Source organism: Dysidea avara, chromosome 5, assembly GCF_963678975.1.
Source record: "Dysidea avara chromosome 5, odDysAvar1.4, whole genome shotgun sequence".
In the NCBI taxonomy this organism is placed as follows: Eukaryota; Metazoa; Porifera; class Demospongiae; order Dictyoceratida; family Dysideidae; genus Dysidea; species Dysidea avara.
Genome location: NC_089276.1, coordinates 19,841,670 through 19,861,447, shown reverse-complemented (window position 1 = coordinate 19,861,447; position 19,778 = coordinate 19,841,670). Strand labels below are relative to the sequence as shown.

At 38.0% G+C, this 19,778-nt stretch overlaps 1 protein-coding gene across 1 annotated transcript in view; it reads left to right on the top strand.

Moving 5' to 3' along the window:
• The window catches only part of LOC136256290 (uncharacterized), a 220,142-nt gene that overhangs the window by 102,227 nt on the left and 98,137 nt on the right, over positions 1 to 19,778 (top strand). The window contains exons 5-6 of the mRNA XM_066049211.1: positions 5,151 to 5,318; positions 9,977 to 10,144. Of these exons, the coding sequence (XP_065905283.1) occupies positions 5,151 to 5,318; positions 9,977 to 10,144 (336 nt within the window). The remainder of the gene's footprint in view (positions 1 to 5,150; positions 5,319 to 9,976; positions 10,145 to 19,778) is intronic.

Genomic DNA, 19,778 nt, shown 5'->3' with positions numbered 1-19,778 from the left:
AGGCCTGGTAGACAAAACTTACCAAGCAATGGATTTGCTTGTTCATGGAGAATCTGATGGTCCAACATGCATCTTGGTAGAGGACTGCATTTGTAAGCTATGATCATTTTATTAAGCGCCTGTAGTTTATTGTCACTGTTTAATAAATCGGTTTTTTTTACTGCCACTTTGTAGCGCTGTAGAACAACTGATAACAAATGTACCTGTATCTACACTTATAAAATATATGGCTTACCAGTATACATATCCTTAATTCGTCCGTGTCTATATACTCCACCATAGGAGCAATGCCACTGCCTTTGCAACTCTTCACAGTAATCACAAAGTCCCTTTCTATGCTCTAGACTGGGAAGATTCCTTACGGGAAGTGGGAGCGGTGACCATCATTTTCACTGACACTTGATCACTACCTGTACAATTCACGCTTCACGGAGGAGAAAAATTTGTAAGTGGGTAAGCAATGCCACTCTTACCATCTACGGTTCTAATCAGAGGACGAATCACAGCGCTTATTTACTCATAGTTATGGTCACAGACCTTACTCTTCAACCCAACTCGCGTCCGTGTCACAACAATTCTTACGGATCACGTTGTTACGTCACGAGTTCTGTGGTTAAAACTTCGGAAGTGACGTTTTTGCAACTTTGTGGCTTATTATCTTGCTGAATAACAAAACAATGTTAATATTAGAAATGTTTTTTGTCCATTGTACGGTTATACAAACATATCAAAACAATAAAATTGATAGGTAAAATTTCCACTGGAGATGACCTTTAAGTGAATATGCTAGATGTAGAATCTATCTTGCGCTGCTTGTTCACCGTGATTTGTAGTAATATGGCTTGCCCATCCATGTACAATACACTTTGCTCTGTATTGATGATGCACTGATGTTTCCTCAAAATGTCTGGCCCAAGTATCGCTTGGATGCTTAATCCTCTAGCCACCAAAATATTCATTTTGACCACTTGGTCTGCAAATGTTATATCTATGGTGGCCACTCCCTCAGTTATGGTGGGGCTGCCCTCTATGCCTACTAGAAGCCCCCATATCTATCGTGAAGCTAAAATGTATTTCCAAAACAAGACCAACAACATTGTATGCTGTGTCAGGGTTTCCTGAATTAATGATATCATTGTTACACAATACTAGATCTAAGTGACTAATTATTGTGAAGGCTACTGTTATCTGCATATCAGGTTTATTTGTTGCTATTTGGGTAAGTTGAGAGCCCTCATGTGCATGACCCTTAGCACTGAGGGCAGCTAGTGTTCCAACTTATGGCCATCAGCACATCCCCCAGCAATATGGCTTATTCCTGCATAACGAATGGCTGACCTGGAGCTGCTGCTTGCTTCTTGGTTTTGTTCAGTGGCAAATAGGAAGAGTAACATTTATATTCAGTTGGAAATATTCTCCAGATGCTTCTCCAGATGTTTACAGCTCTACCTACAGCATCTTGGTCTTCACTGCAATAGAGAAGTGGCTGTCTTTCGTCCATGTTATTAGATGATAACATCACTGCTGCTGTCACTGTGTGGCCAGATATTAATGAGAAGTGAGTCTCTGCCTCCAACATAATAATATAAGCTAGTCATCACTTTGTTCAAATCTTTTGAATGTCATTGGAAAACTGATAGAATAAGGCTCAGAAAGCAGTTCAGTTACAGTTGTTCCCTTACTTTGTTATCCAAATTAGAAAATTTTTAAGGTCATCCCAAGAGCATTTGTCCAGGTGTTTACTTGCATGATATTCACTTGATGGTGAGGGCTGTGCAAACCTGCAGACCTTCTGTCACTTACAAACTAGACGATCTTCTCTTCATTTCTCTGTACTTGATAATCCAACTGTCTAGCTGTCCCTGGAACATTTATATGTCACTGGATAGATTTTTACATAGCTGGAACGTATCTGCTGTCCATGTTTGGGATACTTTGCCTTCTCCTTTGCTGACTGGTATCGTCAAATGACGAGATGTTATGAAGATGCTACAACATTACATAACTGTAAGTAGTAACTAATTCTGTTATTGTTGTATTAATGCCTGTATTTGAAGAAGCAATACCATAAAAAAATGAGAATGTTAACAAAACTTGAGCCCACACATACAAATGTAACCTTTGTATATGATGTCCTACAACTAAAGGTGTTTATTAGCAGAGTTTAATTGCAATGTTAAACATATAATATTATGACGTGCGATGGATAGAGATGTAATCTACAACCAATATGCGTGCTCATTCACATGACCTAATTTGGCAGCAAAGATTGAAGGGAGATAGAAAATGTCTCCGACTTGAATGTAAGAAGAGAGTTGATGAAGACGTAGAGTCCCTATTTATGAAAAAAGGATGTGACTTGGTGGCTATAGCCACGACCTTAAGTCGAATTGTGCAGACCACCGATGATATGTCATGGTGTGCGTCGAGGACACAGACCGTTATTTCATATACTGATGGAATATGGCATGTGGATCTGCAGTCATGCAAAGACGCTCTACCCAATCAGTGCATCATGGTACCGTCTGGAGGTGTGACTTCGGCCTGGTGAACCGTTCATTGCTAGAATACCCCATGCTAAGCTAGGAGACAGCATTAAGGGGAGAACCTCAAAGTAATTTGCAGACCAGGTACAGTTGTAATGTAGTGGTTACAGTTAGAAATCTGTTGAGATAAGTCCAATTTTGCGTTTAGCTATAACAATTTTAGATGTATTCGGGGATATAGCTACTTAAAAGTAATAAAGCAATAAAAAAGCAAAGAAAGTATCAGTGTGTTTGTAAAAAGAGCAATGCGTTACGCTTGTTGTGCGTTGGTACTAGCTATTATATACAACAGCTATACTGTAAAGCACTTACCTTACTGTCAGTTGTAGGGAAACAAATCTGGAGGACCCTAACAATTAGAAGGCCTACATCTTAAATAAACGTTGTGGTACTGGAATGTAAGCACACCGTGGTTTATGCTTTTGCTGGCTTGTATACATTGTGAATTAGTCCCCCCCCCCCAATTTGTATAGATACATGTACTTTACACTTTCGTTATAATGCCACAATGCATGTTACACTGTCTGACATGGAGGGATGGATGATACTAATGAGTGTTGGCAGAAAATCTAATTGACACTGATGAGTGTTGGCAGCTCCATAATGCGGCAAATGACCATGTTCTAAACAAGAACAAATGAAAGCTTTGTACGTAAATGATAAAACACCAACATCTAAAAACTGGCACAAGTGATAATCATGTTAATGCAAGGCTTCCAAGTCATATTACATGTTGCTATCATCTCTGCTAGTTAGTAAACTTAGTGTGACCCGTGCTACAACTGGAGTAGTCAACACCAACGTTGAAACCGGATCACTACTGCTGACCCACTGACCCGGATTAATTAAAGCCGAGGCGTGCGATAAGAGCTATGTTTCGGCTAGTCTCGAGCGAGCGAACGAGACTACGTTTTGAGCGTTCAATTCGTGTTGAGTAAATATTGCAACTTCAGCCTAGCTGTAGGTTGAAGACCAAAAAAAAGGGGGTCATCACCTACTGACAATAGCTAGCTACCCCTCTCCATACATACCCTCAGTTTCGTGTTACATACTGCACTTACTAATAAATGGGCGTGGCTGAGCGTGTGAATGTATGTTCTGTGTTGGGGATCACCTTGTACAGGCAGTATTGCCTTTTGTGTTACCCATCTTTGGAAAAATTGATAATAATAATAATAATAATTATGAGCGTATGTTGGTAACGCGATAACTGGGCGTGGCTCACGAAAAAGCTACGCGATAGCGTTTATAAGTTTCCACGTCGTCAAACGAACAATTTCGTTTCTCACGTGATCCAATCCGGGTCAGACCCGGATGATCCGGAGAAAATGTGACCCGGATGACCCGACCCGGTTTCAACGCTGGCCAACACTAACTGAACAACAGCATTAAAGTTGTTATTATTTAAACAAAGGTTATTACAGTAGTTGCGACATTACTATAATACATACGGTATTATAATAATTGCACAGGTGATTTCAATAACACAGTACTACACTTTTAGCACTAGCTAAATACACATATATTTGTGTACTTAATGGTTATAATGGGATAAAAACTGTAAATCATGAATCTATATGTATGCATAGTACCAAGAGTTGAGAGTATGAAACACAATAATAAAGCCACTACAAATGATTCTGTATAAGTCAGATTAAGAGATTTCATCAGTTGTTTTAACATGTACACACTGCCAGAGCAAGGAAATGTTATATACATTACTGTATAAATACTAGAAATCACGGAGTTTTGCAAAACGAATTTCTTTGATATCCACAAAATCAATTGTAGAGACCCTAGTACTGTGTAGAGGTGTACCAATAATCGGATCAGCTACAATATCGGCCACCGATATGGCATTTTTTACTAATATCGGTATAGAACAGCAGGAGGACTGATGTCGCTACCGATATTTATACAATAGCAATAGTTTGTACATAAACGGATTATGCATTGGTTTTCTACGTTATTCATGTGGCTCATTAGAGCCAGTAGCTTATTGCTCACTCTGCAACAAGCGCTACGCTATGAGAAGCCATATAAACACGCAAGATTCTAGTGTTTGTTGCTGCAAAGCCTATCACAGTCTTTACAAATGAAGCAGTTATAGAGTACCTTTGTAATAAAAGAAGGGTCAGAGTAACCAAGGAAACTTGCTGTACCAGCTTCCTCACAAGCCATTAGAATTCGGAGTAATGCAGAAATATCCATTTTAGGCTTCATGGGAGTATACATAAAAATGTTTGTGGGTGTCTAATTGTCTGGATTGCACAATAAAAACCCAAGCTGTATACCACCACAGGCAGAGTATAGCAATGAATGCATGCACATGTTGTAGGGTAGGTAAATGTACACTTTCGTTTGTTTAAAATATTAATGCAAATATCGGATCGACTATCGGTTATCAGCTTCTTTGGTTGCATCAATATTGGATATCGGTACATTCCAAAAACCCATATCGGTACACCTCTAGTACCGTGTAGGATAATCTACCTTCCCAATTATTATTATCATGTGCTGTATTATCATGTATTGTACATAATTTATTGTATAAATAGCTGAAGTTTTAACTTATATATGTCAAATATTTACTTTACTCTGTAGTTAATGGAGGATGGAGTTCCTGGAGCATAGGTGATTGTATTGCCACATGTGGATCAGGATCAGGAACTCGTCACTTGTCACGTTCATGTACCAATCCTCGACCAGCCTATGGAGGAGACAATTGTTATGGTATATCACGGATGGAACAAAGCTGCTACCGTCTTCCAGGTACGCATGTACTATGTTGTCTACAGCTCTTGTTTAATTCTGCCCTAGTGGCACTTTCATTCCCTTCTCACATTTATGATCACGTGAAACTCCAAATGAGCCAACAGGTGTACAATATAATAGGTATACATTATATACTCAGCTGTGGTTTGAGGCAAATGACACTAATGCATGTCATGCCCATCTGCAGGATAATATACTGTGGCAGGCACCAGTGTGATCAATTACCCAAGCCATGTAGGCTGATAGTCCATGCCACACTGAGTGGCCATATACCCCAGCCAGCAAAATTCCACTCATTATCAAGTCACCTTGTAGAGTGTTCAGCTACATAACCAATCATTCTGTAGAGAAAACAAGTCATCCTGTAAAGAGTTCAACTGCATTTTTTTACATTTCAAGTAATCCTGTAGAGAGTATAGCTAGAAACAATATTATTCACCATATAAATGGATCAGCTAAAAACAAATCACCCTGTAGTGAGTACAGCAACCCTGTACAGTGAGATCAGCTAGAACAAGTCACCCTGTAGAGTGTTCAACTACAAACAAGTCACCTTATGGAGAGTACAGCTACAGCTAGATTAGCTAGAAACACGTCACCCTGTTAGCTATACAAAACAAATCACTTGGTAGAGAAATCAGTTAGAAAAAGGCCATCCTGTAGAGAGTTCAACTACATTTTAAGTCACTTTGTAGAGAGTTTAGCTATAAGTAAATCACCTTGTAGTGAGAAATAATTCACCTGGCATATAGAGTGTTCAGCTACAAAAATGGCACCCTGTAGAGAGTACAGCTTAAAATAAGTCATTGTGTAAAGAGATCAGTTAGAAACAAATCACACTGTAGAAAATTAAGTAACTCTGTAGCTAGATCAGCTTTATAAACTAGTTACCGTGTAGAGATATCAGCTAGAAACAAGCCACCCTGTTGAGAGCAGCTACAGTACAAACTAGTCACCCTGTGGAGAGTACAGCTAGAAACAAGTCACTCCGTAGAGAGATCAAATAGAAACAAGTCACCACTGTAGAGATATCAGCAAGAAACAAGTCATCCTATAGAGAGATCAGCTAGATACTGCACAAGTCATCCCATAGAGAGTTCAACTACATAACAAGCCATTGTGTAGAGAGCTAGAAACAAGTCACCCTGTAACCCTGTAGAGAGTTCAGCTTGCCCAGTAAATACTTGCCTATTGGCTGTGGTCTCATCCTCACCCCTCAGTTGCCACCAAACTATAGGGAGGGGTGTTGTAATTATAATGTGTAAGGGTTTTCTTAGGTTGGGAGGGAGGGTTTTTATTGCCAGAGATAATATCACACTTTAACGGCGTGTTGGCTCACGAGACATATTCTAGCACGTGAATTTCCAGAACTTGTTTATTAGGTATTATTGCCTCAAATTTTATTATTGAATTTTTCACCACGCACTACATTCATGCAGCAGCACTTTCAGTCAATCATCCAACAGCAACAATATCATGCAGCAGCATTCTTAGTGCAATAGCGTTAAGCCTTTATGAGTTTTTGGTTTTGCTTTTACCAGTAGTATATAGTATGCACCTGATAACATAATCCGTGACCCTTATCCGTCACCTAGCCAGTGCCTGTATGTATCAGACATAAATAGTGTCTAGTGTGAGTGACCTAAGAGAAGCAGAATAGTAGGAGCACTTACAGCTGGCAAATCATTGACATCACACATTGTTATTAGAGCACAATAACATTCATGCAGCAGCATCATGCAGCAGCACCTTATGCAATAGCAGCATGCAGCACTAACACTTAACTAAGGTGTGAGCAACAGTAGTGGCATACATAGCATAAATAATCCTTTAGAATAAACATAGTAAGACCTCATGCAAGATCAAGGCACATGTTACAGTAACTGTGCATATAAACATGCTAATGGTGAAAGCTTATTACACCCTGATAACAATAAAACAAAAGACAATGACTAGGGATGAGCCTTTTTGCTTTTTTTTCCCACCTGCTTTTCTTTCCAGCAATTCTTTTATTTTTTACCTATTTTGCTCAATATTTTGCTTGAAATTTTTCTATTTTGCTGAACATCAGTAAAAATTAATTATGGTATCTCAAGCTTACAAGCATGTGTGACTGCTCTATTAGACTTTCATATTTCATAAATAATGACTGCTCTATTAGAGTATCTCGATCTTTAGTCACCAGTGAGCATATGTTGTCCTATACTATGGGTGACTGTTCTATTAGAGTATCTCGATCTTTTTCATACAAATGTGCTAAGTTGCCATTTCTTGCAACTGGTGCCCATTTTCCCAATTTTCCACCTATTTTTCCAGCATTTTGCTCTTTGCTTTTACCTACGTATTTTTCCAAAAATTTTGCTGGCGAAATCAGTGCATCCCTAACGATGACTAACTCAAACAAACAAGCATAACAGCTGACAAAACTTGAATAGGCAAGCCCAGAGGTTTATGACAAACTTAAAGAAATAAGCCTGGAAGCTGACGATAGAACGTGAACGGACAAGCTTGAAAGCTAATGACAAGACTAAGCCAGTAGAGCAACTCATTGCAGAGTCACTTTAAACTTCTTATAGAGTATGTATGAAAACTCAGCCAGTACTCCACGATAGCCGTTTGTCTTATCGCAATTGTGCAATCAGATTTTTCCAATTTAGTGTGCTGCATGTAACTTGTGTCACACAAGGAACAAGCTCACCGGTTATAATGTATCTCCAGCAATGACGACCTTGTTTCTTGTTACCATCTTAACTGATTCTGTAGACTGTAATGACTACTACAAAGAACTATTCTTTTACTAGGCAACTCGCCTTTTGAATAACGTGACCGCAAACCTGTTAAACCAGTTTGTCGATTACATAATGCTTGAAACCATTTCAACATTACTGCGTGTGCTTCACACCCTTAGGCCATAGTGTGCTCTTAGGTCACATATTCCTAAATCTGCAGCATGCATGTTAACTTCAATTTATTATGATGCAATAAATTACATTTAATGGCATAATTGTATACAGGTTGGGTTTTGTGTCAAATCTTCATGGTCTTATGTTGATTCCTTTCAAACCACGAAAGAGGCGCTCCTACGATAGTCACTCCATCTTCACAGTAATTTGCAGCTTATTCCTTCAAGGAGTTCACCCTGTGAGCATGACAGAAGTTCAATCTTATTTTATATGAATAATCAGTCATAATTCCATGATTCTTTATCAGATTCCTATCAAACTTAGTACTAAAATTTGCTTTAATAAGTCCTATAAGTGTGCCAAATTTAGATTGATTGGAGTATGCATTTGCATTTTTGCAAAGTGTGTGAAAAGAAGAAAAAAATGAAGAAAATCTAAACTTTGACTGTTTGTATCTCAGAAATAGCTGGGGCGATTTTCTTCAAATTTTATGCACACTCTCCTACCGTGTAGGCACTCCTGTAGCAAATTTGGTTTCAATCAGGTAAGAGATCACAGAGTTTTCATGCGCAAAAATCATGTTTTCTTTTTTTCCCCAGTCAATATACTCATAGTGTGGTATGCTGGCTTCTTTGGTCGCACGACACACTCATGACACACTACCGTGTGTCTTGATCCTGCCAAGCTGGTGTGAAGAAAAAACACAAGGCTGGTATATGACCATCTCAGCAAAAACCTGACTTGTTCGAACAAGCATGCATTTTATGAAAAACAAAATTTAAGAAAACTCATAAAATTATGAATGCTTTAAAAATATGCAAATTTATATTGAGCCATTACTCAGTGAAGAAAGACTTAAATTATACATCATCTTATTCGCCTGCTCATGGAGAGTATGAAAATCTTTATTTCATTTCTGTAGCCCCAACGGTATGCATGTCACACACGTTTGTTTAAGATGCTGTAAATGTAAACAAACTGTTGTCATTTTTTCAATTGAACCGCTTTCATACCCATATGTGTAAGTAACTACAGGGCTAACACCATACCTTGGTGGATTTGCTAATTCATGGCAAACGTTTTAAGCCAAATTCCAATGTTATAGACTAATGATAACAGAAGTTATGGCTGTGGATGTAAGCAACTGTAGTTTGTTTTCAGTATAGTTGCTGTACAAATCGATTGTCTTGCTCTTCCTGCTCTAGTGCTATAATTCCAAAACTACTCACCTCAGAAGGGTGAAACTTTGGAGATCCATTCCTTTGACACTGCAAATAATGCTGAGAAAATAAAAATTCAGAAGTTACGTGAATAAGTTGGGTTTTGCTGGATGGCCACATATATTTGGGAAAATTTTTGGGAAAGAAATTCCAAATCTTCGATCTCCATAGCCTGTAAGAGCAAAACTTCTGGAATCATTGATGATACATGAAAAATGTGATTATAGACTGTAACATTGTGGCTATGTTTCAAATACTATATGGTGGACATGTTCTAGTGATGTACAGCAATTATTGATAACTTCTCTTTTATTTGCTATTAATACCATTTGTCATTCTCTTGTAGCTATATATACAATCAAGATGTTTTAATTGTGTGTGTGTGTGTGTGTGTGTGTGTGTGTGTGTGTGTGTGTGTGTGTGTGTGTGTGTGTGTGTGTGTGTGTGTGTGTGTGTGTGTGTGTGTGTGTGTGTGTGTGTGTGCATGTGTGTGACATGCAAATTGTATTGAAAACATGCATGTTATTTTTAGGTCTTAAAGGATGGAGTGCATGGCTAAATAGTACTTATTGTGACCGTAGTTGTGGAGGAGGATACAGACAACAATACAGGATATGTTTAAGTCCACCCCATTGTGAGAGTGGTGAATGTCGCGGAATTAATACCAGAAAAGTCTCATGTAATGAGCAGGATTGTTCAGGTACAGTACTAAATTGTGACAATATGGTGTATATATGTATATGTACCACTTTCACACCTCAGATCAAAGGGAAGCCAGTGCATATATATCACATATCGCACTGACTTAAAATGTTAATGAGATATACGCACTGCTACTAGTGCATATATCTCATTAAGGCAGTGCGTATATTTTGTTACACACACTGCCTTAATGAGATATACGCACTACCACCAGTGCGTATATCTTGTTAACTTGAGACATTGCACACCTAATAGGAGTATACACTATATCCAGAAATTATCAGATTTCTTTGATGTTATGCTGTTATCCTCTTCTCTTATATAGGGAATCAAGCAAGCTGTGATTGTGGGATTCAATTTTAGTTTGTTTTTTACTTTTGTAAATGTAGCAATTAAAGTAACATAATTAACAATAGTCTCTTAAAATTGCTATATTAGCAATAATAAAATCAAACTACTGCTTGATGTATTAAAATTGAATCCCACAATCGCAGTTTGTTTGGCAAAAGTCAATCCCACAATCACAGCTTACTTGGTTCCTTATATAAGAGAAGGGTATAACAACTAATGGTTTTGCCAATTAGGTAAGTCTGCATGCTAAAGTAGAATATATTAGTAATACTATGGGCACTTGTGCTTTGCCTGTATGTACACACTTGCCCTCAGACCTGTGGCCCTCAGGTGTGTGTGTATATATATCAGGCATAGCACTTGGTGTAGCAAGTGAGAGATCGAGATACTCTAACAGGGCAGTCATCCTAATAGTGCAGTCACCCTGAAGAGAGATCAGCTAGAAACAAGTAACCTGTATAGACATCGGCTATCAACAAATCACCTAGTAGAAATATGTGCTGGAAACAAATCACCATGTAGATCTGTTAGGAACAAGTCACAAAGTAGAGAGTTCAGCTAGAATGAAGTCACCCAGTAGAAAGATCAGCTATAAAACATCACCCTGTAGAAAGATCAGCTGAAAACAAGTCACTCTGTAAAAATATCAGCTAGAAACAAGTTACCCTATAGAGAGATCAGCTACAAACAAATTATCCTGTAGAAAAATATGTGCTGGAAACAAATCACCATGTAGAGAGTTCAGCTAGAAACAAATCACGGGGTTCAACTACAAGCAATGGGATGAGAGTTTCAGCTACAGTTCAGATATGTAAGAAGTCACCTTATTATCTATGTGATAATCATTCAGTGTTAAATATACATATATTTAATCAGACAAAAAGGTATGCACACAATTGCTTCTTTTGTTCCACAATACCTGCAATGAAGAAAAAAAACAAATTAAAAGGAAGCATCAAAGCCAGTTTATGGCTGGCTTTGTGGCTTGCAAAACAAAAAGAAGTGATATCTAAACCAAAACAGCCAAGCTGTAAAAGAAGAGTGCGGCCCTCAAAAAGGCCAGGGTAAAAAAAAGATGTGAAATCAAAGGTGGCGGCCAAGAATGGCTGTAATGGTAGGTTAATGGCAAAACTATAATAATGACAATTCAGGTGAATTTAGTGCCAAATCCTAGAGAAACTTGGAGGAGGCAACATAAATTCACCCGAATTGTCATTATTAAATTTTTATTATTAACCTACCAAAACAGCCATTTCTTGGCCGCCACTTTTGATTTCATATATTTTTCAGCCTGGCCTTTTTGGGGGCCGCACTTTTTTTTACAGCTTGGCTGTTTGGTTTAGATAACTATTACATGTAATAGCAGAGCTTTCCCCAGCAAAATAAAGTAGAGCGACGAAACTATCAATTTGTTACCAACATCAAAGTCAATTAGTTAATTATATACATTCATATTACCACATCAAAGGAATTTTGAGCAAAGTAGAGCGGTGCTGCACCACTCTACCGCTCTTTAGGGAAGCCCCTGAATAGTTATACCACGGGCACGAGTGCATATATACAGGCAAAGCACAAGTGCCCGTGGTATAACTAATATGTTCTACTTTAGCATGTAGACTCACCTAATTGGCAAAATCCTTAGTTGCTATACCCTTCTCTTATATAGGGAACCTAGTAAGCTGTGATTGAATTTTGCCAAACAAAAACTGTGATTGTGGGATCCAATTTTAATACATCAAACAGTAGTTTGATTTTATTATTGCTAATATAGCAATTTTAAGAGACTAGTGTTAATTATGTTACTTTAATTGCTACATTTACAGTAAAACACAAACTACTGTTGATGTATTAAAATTTAATCCCACAATCACAGGTTGTTTGGCAGAATTCAATCCCACAATCACAGCTTGCTTAATTCCCTATTTAAGAGAAGAAGATAACAGTATAACATCAAAGAAATCTGATGATTTCTGGATATAGTGTACACTCCTATTAGGTGTGCAATGTCTTAAGTTAACGGGATATATGCACTGGTGGCAGTGCGTATATCTCATTAAGGCAGTGTGTAACGAGATATATGCACTGCCTTAATGAGATATATGCACTGGTAGCAGTGCGTATATCTCGTTAACATTTTGAGTCAGTGCGATAATATTATGTGATATATATGCACTGGCTTTCCTTTGATCTGAGGTGTGAAAGTGGTACATATATAGTTATACCACAGGCATGAGTACTTTGCCTGATATATACACATGTGCCTAAGAGAAGTACACATATACACGCAAAGCACAAGTGCCCGTGGTATAACTAATCTAATCCAAAACAGCCAGTTGTAAAAAAAAGAGTGCAGCCTTCAAAAAGGTTATGGTGAAAAGGCACAAATTCACCTGAATTGTCGTTGTTAAAATTTTTACCGTTAACCTACCATCACAGCCATTTCTTGGCCGCCACCTTAGATTTTACATCTTTTTCACCATAGCCTTTTTGAAGGCCGCACTCTTTTTTTTACAGCTGGCTGTTTTGGATTAGATTTCACTTCTTTTTGTACTTGTGTACCCCAAAGATTTGGGGCTTTTTAACCTATCTTTTTTTTTCTTTACCATAGGAAGAAGAAAAGGATTCTGAATACTTTTAACCATTTCTGATTTTATCAGTAAATGTACAAACTATATATATAATACATAATAGTTATATGGGTACAATGTGGAGTCTATGAAATTTATAAACCCTCAGGCCCTTAGTAGCGCACGAGCGAAGCGAGGGCACTACTAAGGGCCTGAGGGTTTATAAATTTCATAGAGTCCACATTGTGCATTGTACCCGTATAACTGCTTTAGACTCTATTTCACATTACACTCAGATTACTTATCTCATCCATAACTGTTTCTGCTGTAGCCTCAGCAACAACGGCTGGTTTTCTTGTGATAATACTAGTGCTATGGAAACTATGCATCCTCACATGACAAAATAATAGTGCTCGTTAAATCATTGCACGTGAACAATGCATAGCAATTGGATAAACCTAGATTTTAAGCATGTGTTATATTGTGCCTGAAGGCATGAAGTATAATTTTTATTAGAAAACAAGGTGGAGTATATGAGATTTATTACCCACCCAAAACAGCCTAAATAGAGTCTAAATATATTTATTACATGTCAACTATTCCCTACGGATAACTTGTTTGCAGCTGATCTCTCTACTGGGTGACTTGAAATGTAGCTGAAGTCTCTACAGGGTGATTTGCTTGTAGATGAACTCTCTACAGGGTGACTTGTTTCTAGCTGAACTCTCTGCGGGGTTATCTGTTTGCAGTTGAACTCCCTAAAGGGTGATTTGTTTGTAACTGAACTCTCTACAGGGCGATTTTGTTAGTAGCTGAACTCTCTACAAGATGATTTGTTTCTAGCTGATCTCTCTATTGGGTGACTTGTTTCTAGCTGATCTCTCCTTTTTTTCTAGCCAATCTCTCTACAGGATAACTTGTTTACACAGTAGCTGAACTCTCCACAGGGTGATTTGTTTGCAGCTAAACTCTCTACATGATAGTTTCTTTGTCTCTACAAGGTAACTTCTTCTAGCTGATTTTCTACAGGGCGATTGGTTTGTAGCTGAATTCTCTACAGGGTGATTTGTTTGCAGCCGAATTCTCTACATGGTTGTTTCTTTGGAGCTGAACTCTCTACAAGGTGTCTTCTTCTAGCTGATCTCTCTACAGGGTGACTTGTTTGTAGCTGAACCATCTGAAGGGTGATTTTTAGTAGCTGAACTCTCTACATGGTGGTTTCTTTGTAACTGAACTCTCTACAAGGTTACTTCTTTTAGCTGATCTCTCTACAGGGTGATTTGTATGTAGCCGAACTCTCTACAGGTGATTTTTTTGCAGTTGAACTCTCTACATGGTTGATTTTTTGTAGCTGAACTCTCTGCAAGTTAACCTCTTCTAGCTGATCTCTCTACAGGGTGATTTTTTTGTAGCTGAATTCTCTACAGAGTGATTTGTATGCAGCTGAACTCTCTACATGGTGGTCTGTTTGTAGCTGAACTCTCTACAAGGTGTCTTCTTCTAGCTGAACTCTCTATAGGGTGATTTGTTTGCAACTGAACTCTCTCTACATGATGGTTTCTTTGTAGCTGAACTCTCTACAAGGTGGTTTGTTTGTAACTGAACTCTGTACAAGGTGTCTTCTTCTAGCTGGTCTCTCTACAGAATGAATTGTTTCTAGCTGATCTCTCTGCAGGGTGACTTGTTTCTAGCTGAACTCTACAGGGCGATCTGTTTGTAGCTGAATTCTCTACCAGGCGATTTGTTTGCAGCTAAACTCTCTACATAATGTGTTGTGGTTGTATCACGCGCATGCTTAATTAATAGCTAATAACGAGTGTTTGAGGTGAAAACGCGGCGGAACGTTGATCCTTCACCCTGCGTCCAATCGTGCCCGTAACAACTTTGGGGGCCTGTCCGGGAGCCAAGAACAACTACATTGCCACCGATTTGTTGTGGAGTGGATTCATCAGCCAATTTTCATCACGGTTGTTGGATTAGCCCAGACCGCCAGTCTTAAAGTCCTTGGTACCGGGTTAATGGTACCTGTAAAAGTGACGATTGTTTTATACGACTGATTCTGTTGTTCTTCATGTTTATTGGTTCCTGTAGATTGCTTGTGATTGGTGAGAAGATTATCGCATGTAGCGGGCACTAATTAGATAATTGGAGTAAACAGCTGTTAAACTCTCAGTTAATTGACTGATAATCACTACTGGTCACTGGTGTTTAACTACTTATTGTTACTTGTTCGTTGCTGGAGTTAATTCGAATACTATTATTAACATGTCGTTCGAAGTAGAGAGTTTCGCGGCTAGTCCAACTTTGGAAGTCTTTAATAGCCTCAAGAAGGCTGAATTGTTGCTAGTCGCTCAACATTACAAGCTGTCAGTCATGTCATGATGGGTAAGGGAGAAGTCAAGAAATAGTCCTAAGCTATTTAACCGAGGAGGAGCTCCTGTCCGAAGAAGAACTGGAAAGAGCAAATGCAAGTCGAGAAGACGTTCTAGAGCTTAAGAAGCTTGAGCTACAGGAAAGAGATAAGTCGATACAGTTAAAGTTAAGGGAGCTAGAAATAAGGGAGAAGGAGCTAGAAATTGAATACAAGGCCAAAGAGATAGAATTAGAGAAGGCTAAGAGTAAAGTAGCTACTCCTGTAGACACAGAGGCAGTTGTAGATGTTGGAAAGCACATTCGTTTTGTACCGCCTTTTCAGGAAGTAGAGGTGGATAAATATTTTATGCATTTCGAGAAAATTGTTGCCAGCCTAAAGTGGCCAGAAGAAATCTGGACAGTGTTATTACAAAGTGTATTAATTGGAAAGGCCAGAGAGATTTATTCAGCCCTTCTTGTTGAGCAGAATGCCAGGTACACAATAGTTAAAGAGTCTATTTTGAAAGCGTATGAGCTTGTTCCCGAAGCATACAGACAGAAATTTCGAAACACTTCAAAGGGTAACAAACAAACTTTTGTTGATTTTGCTTGGGATAAAGAACGTCTGTTTGACAGATGGCGTGCTTCCCAGAATGTCGGTGGAGATTTTGCAAAGTTAAGGCAATTTGCTATTGGTGGAAGAATTTAAGAATTGTTTGTCTAATGAGGTCAAGATTTAATGAGGTCAAGAATACTATGGAGCCTTTTGAAATTTGAAAATGTTCAAGTTGAAATGCTGAAGCTACAAAGCAAGCTATGGACTACTGAGCTGGCCTGTTTTATTGGAAACTATATACATTGTGCATGATGTATTATTTACCTGATAGAACTTCAACAAAGTATTCTGCTCACAGCACCCAGTAATGGTACTTATTGAAGAAATGACAAAATAAAATAATTCTTTATACAAACTACAATTAACCTATAACAGCACAATCTTTTATGCTATGACAAACTTAGCCATGCAGTACACAAGGAACAATAAACACTCCATAGAGGAATGAGTAGATTTATTAGAATTGCTTCAGTTGGCATAGTGGGTTAATGAGTTGTATTATGACTTGTAGCTGGCTGCTACTAAATTCTTGCATTCTGTGCTTATTAGATGTAATGGAAACTATATTTTCAATAGTTAGATTGATTGTTGATTGTTAGTTTGATCATTTCTATTTACTGCTCGCTGACAGGTCTGTCAGTGTATTTAATTAATACAGGTAAGATCAGTATAACTGCATGGATAGATTACTAAGATAATTATAAATATAGCTACAGTGATATATAACACTTTGCAGTGTAGTTCTCTGGGGATTGCATCATCCAGTCCTAGTTCAGGCAGCTTTGAAATGCAACATCAGTAGCCAGTTCAGGTAGCAATAGCTGACAATGTGGGACTCGAATAGGTTTCTCTTTTGCCACCTATGAAGCAAAAATATGCAATACTGTAATGTTAATAACAACACAATATAGAGCAATTGCAATTCTGGAGGATGGATAGGAGTGGCAGTTAGTTGCTCAGTGCTGATAGAGGCTGTAGCTACCTGTAAAATAAAGAAACATTGTTAATATGTAGCTAGCTATTACAGATTATTATGTTCATCATGCTTTGGTGTGCTTCGTACTGTAATTAGCTACTGTACAGTATACAAACATAATAAAGTATTACAATGCAGTTACGGTTAGTTTAGGACATCTTAACAACTAAACTACGCTACGCCAAGACATGTACTGTGCTTGCTATGATACAAAACTCATCCATGAATGCATGTAGCTAGTACTAAATGCAACCACGCGTGCTTATGTGGCCACACGCGTGTCAGGAAATATACACACATAGTGTGTGTGTGAATAACTGTTTCATGCGTGCAACAAGACACGCGTGCCAATGTGTGTACACTAAGCCAAGCTTGCATGTACGTGCTTCAGTTTACACATGTGGAAGTCACGCAAAACGCGCGTGCTGTGAAATTATATTTGAGCTGCACTGTAACTAACATATGTAACTGTTCTATTAGTAGTGATATCGAACCAACCAATTTTTCACACATACAGTATTTTTGTTACTTAAATTACACACCTTCAGTAAAAGTTTCACAAGCTGCCATTCCAGTTAATGGTAGTCAAAGCTTTATACTTCGTAATGCACTTTACTGGATTAAAATCCATGTAGTAGTTATTGAAATATGTCAAATCAAAATTTGAGAAATAAAAATCCCCATAGGAAGCCCATACAAATAATTGCATACATAATTCTAATTGGAAGAATACAGCACCGGTGATAGCCAAAGTTTCTGAGTGTTTCTGTGTGAATCTGTGGCTGATGAGGATGAAGAAAGTGTTCCTGGGCAAACCGTATTATGTTGATTTTAAATTTGCCATGTGTTTTTTGATTGGAGGACGACTGACGTTGGATTACGACAAAAATATGGCCCTTTTAAAGGTAAATCGCCATCTAGCACTGTACAGAATTCAACATTACAATCACCCTGGGATTCAAGGCATCCCTCTGCATCAATGCAAGTATAGTTTGAAGGTGAGCAGTTTGTTGTCTTGTGCGGAATTGCAATATAAGGTTAAGGTTGAGCATAATCTTTTCAAAAGTGGGGACTGGCATGTGATACCAGCCTTACATGGCTTCACACTTACCTGTTGTTATATTCTGGTGTATTTACTGCTGTTTTGATCCATCTTATAGCAGCTTCAGTGATTGTAATTTTTAGTCAGAAACTATTAATTTTTTAACCAGGCGCACGCCCACAGCCGGCCAAAGGCCGGCTGTGGGCGTGCGCCTGGTTTACTGAAATTGTTTTCGTAAAAGCATAGATACTACAAGTGTGTGTGTGTACCTATCTATCTACCTATGTTTGTCCATACGCACCCACATGAGCAAAATCGTTTAATAACGGTAAAAGCAGCTTTTATGTAAGAAGTAAAAGAGAAATGAAGTCTGTATTAAACTTCTGCACAGGTGAACTTTGCTCTGAGGTGGTTTCTTTTCGGCGGACTGAAATACGGGTGTGGTGACTTTCCTCAGACTACCCTCCCCTTGAGGTTTTCAGGCATTTAGCAACTGAAAAACAACGGTGCAGGCCTCGTACACTGCCAGGAATAGCCTATCGCCTCGAGTTGAAAGGGGGCGTATCCCTTATGTACGCGAACGGAAATGAAGAGCAGCTTTGAGGCTTTGTCGAGAGAATTTGTAGGAAAAAACACGTTAGTCACACTATAAAACAGTTTAGAAGATAGTTTTGTGCGTAATATGTTGGTAAAAGCGGTTTATTTAACAAACGCTTCCTTAGCAGTGCATAGCAACGTAATTAAACGAATTACGAATATTTCATGATTTACGAAATACGAGAAATAGCTAATTATATTATTGCACAACCCAAACTACCCTATTGTAAAGTAGTAATACATAGTTGGTTAATTCATAGTAGTATATACTGTCTATAGTTATTCCAGATGAGTTAGCTAGCTGCATTGCGCCTGGTTTTTAGAAGTAGCACATAAACTTGTTAATTTCTCTTTATAGTATAGTGATGTCATTGTGTTATATAATAATTATCATCTTTAGTGCTTACAATGTGACGATTAAAGTTGAACAGTGTCCAAACAAATCTATTTTTAAAATAATATTGGTCTTACATTTTGTTATCTGATTGTCATGTTTCCGAAGTATTTGTTATTTGTGACTTGTGATGCCAGTACTTACCATGTTATAAAATGTTACTGATTTTTCTAGTTGGTTATCCTTGAAAATACATTGGGTATCTGTGTATTACACAATACACACAGTTATATTTGTGAATCACTTGTTTTATTCATGTAATATTCTGAGTGGTCTGTCTGCAAAGAAATGATCACTCTTGAGAGTTTTATCTACCTCATTATGCTGTTTTCCATAAAATAGATTTGTGGTGAAAATTTCATGCCATTATTAGTTTCCTATCTAGATTTATGACACTTTGAATATTGTGTTTGGTACCATGCTACATATGTAAAATGCATTGAAAATGCTGTACACAAAAATCATCACACTGTTAACTAATTTTGCTTATACAGTAGGAACCACCAATTGAGGTGGGGTTTGTACTAAATGACCCTGAAAAATAGCACAATATTTGTCATACCAATGAATGATGGAATGTAAATTATTTAATTTAGTTGGAAATCTCTACTATTAGGTATCTCTATTGCCATTTTTTCTCCCCATAACTATTAGTTGACATTGTTTTTATCACGTCTGACTGTTCTATTAGAGTATCTCAATCTTTTGTGCAATTTTATGTACACTTTACAAAAATT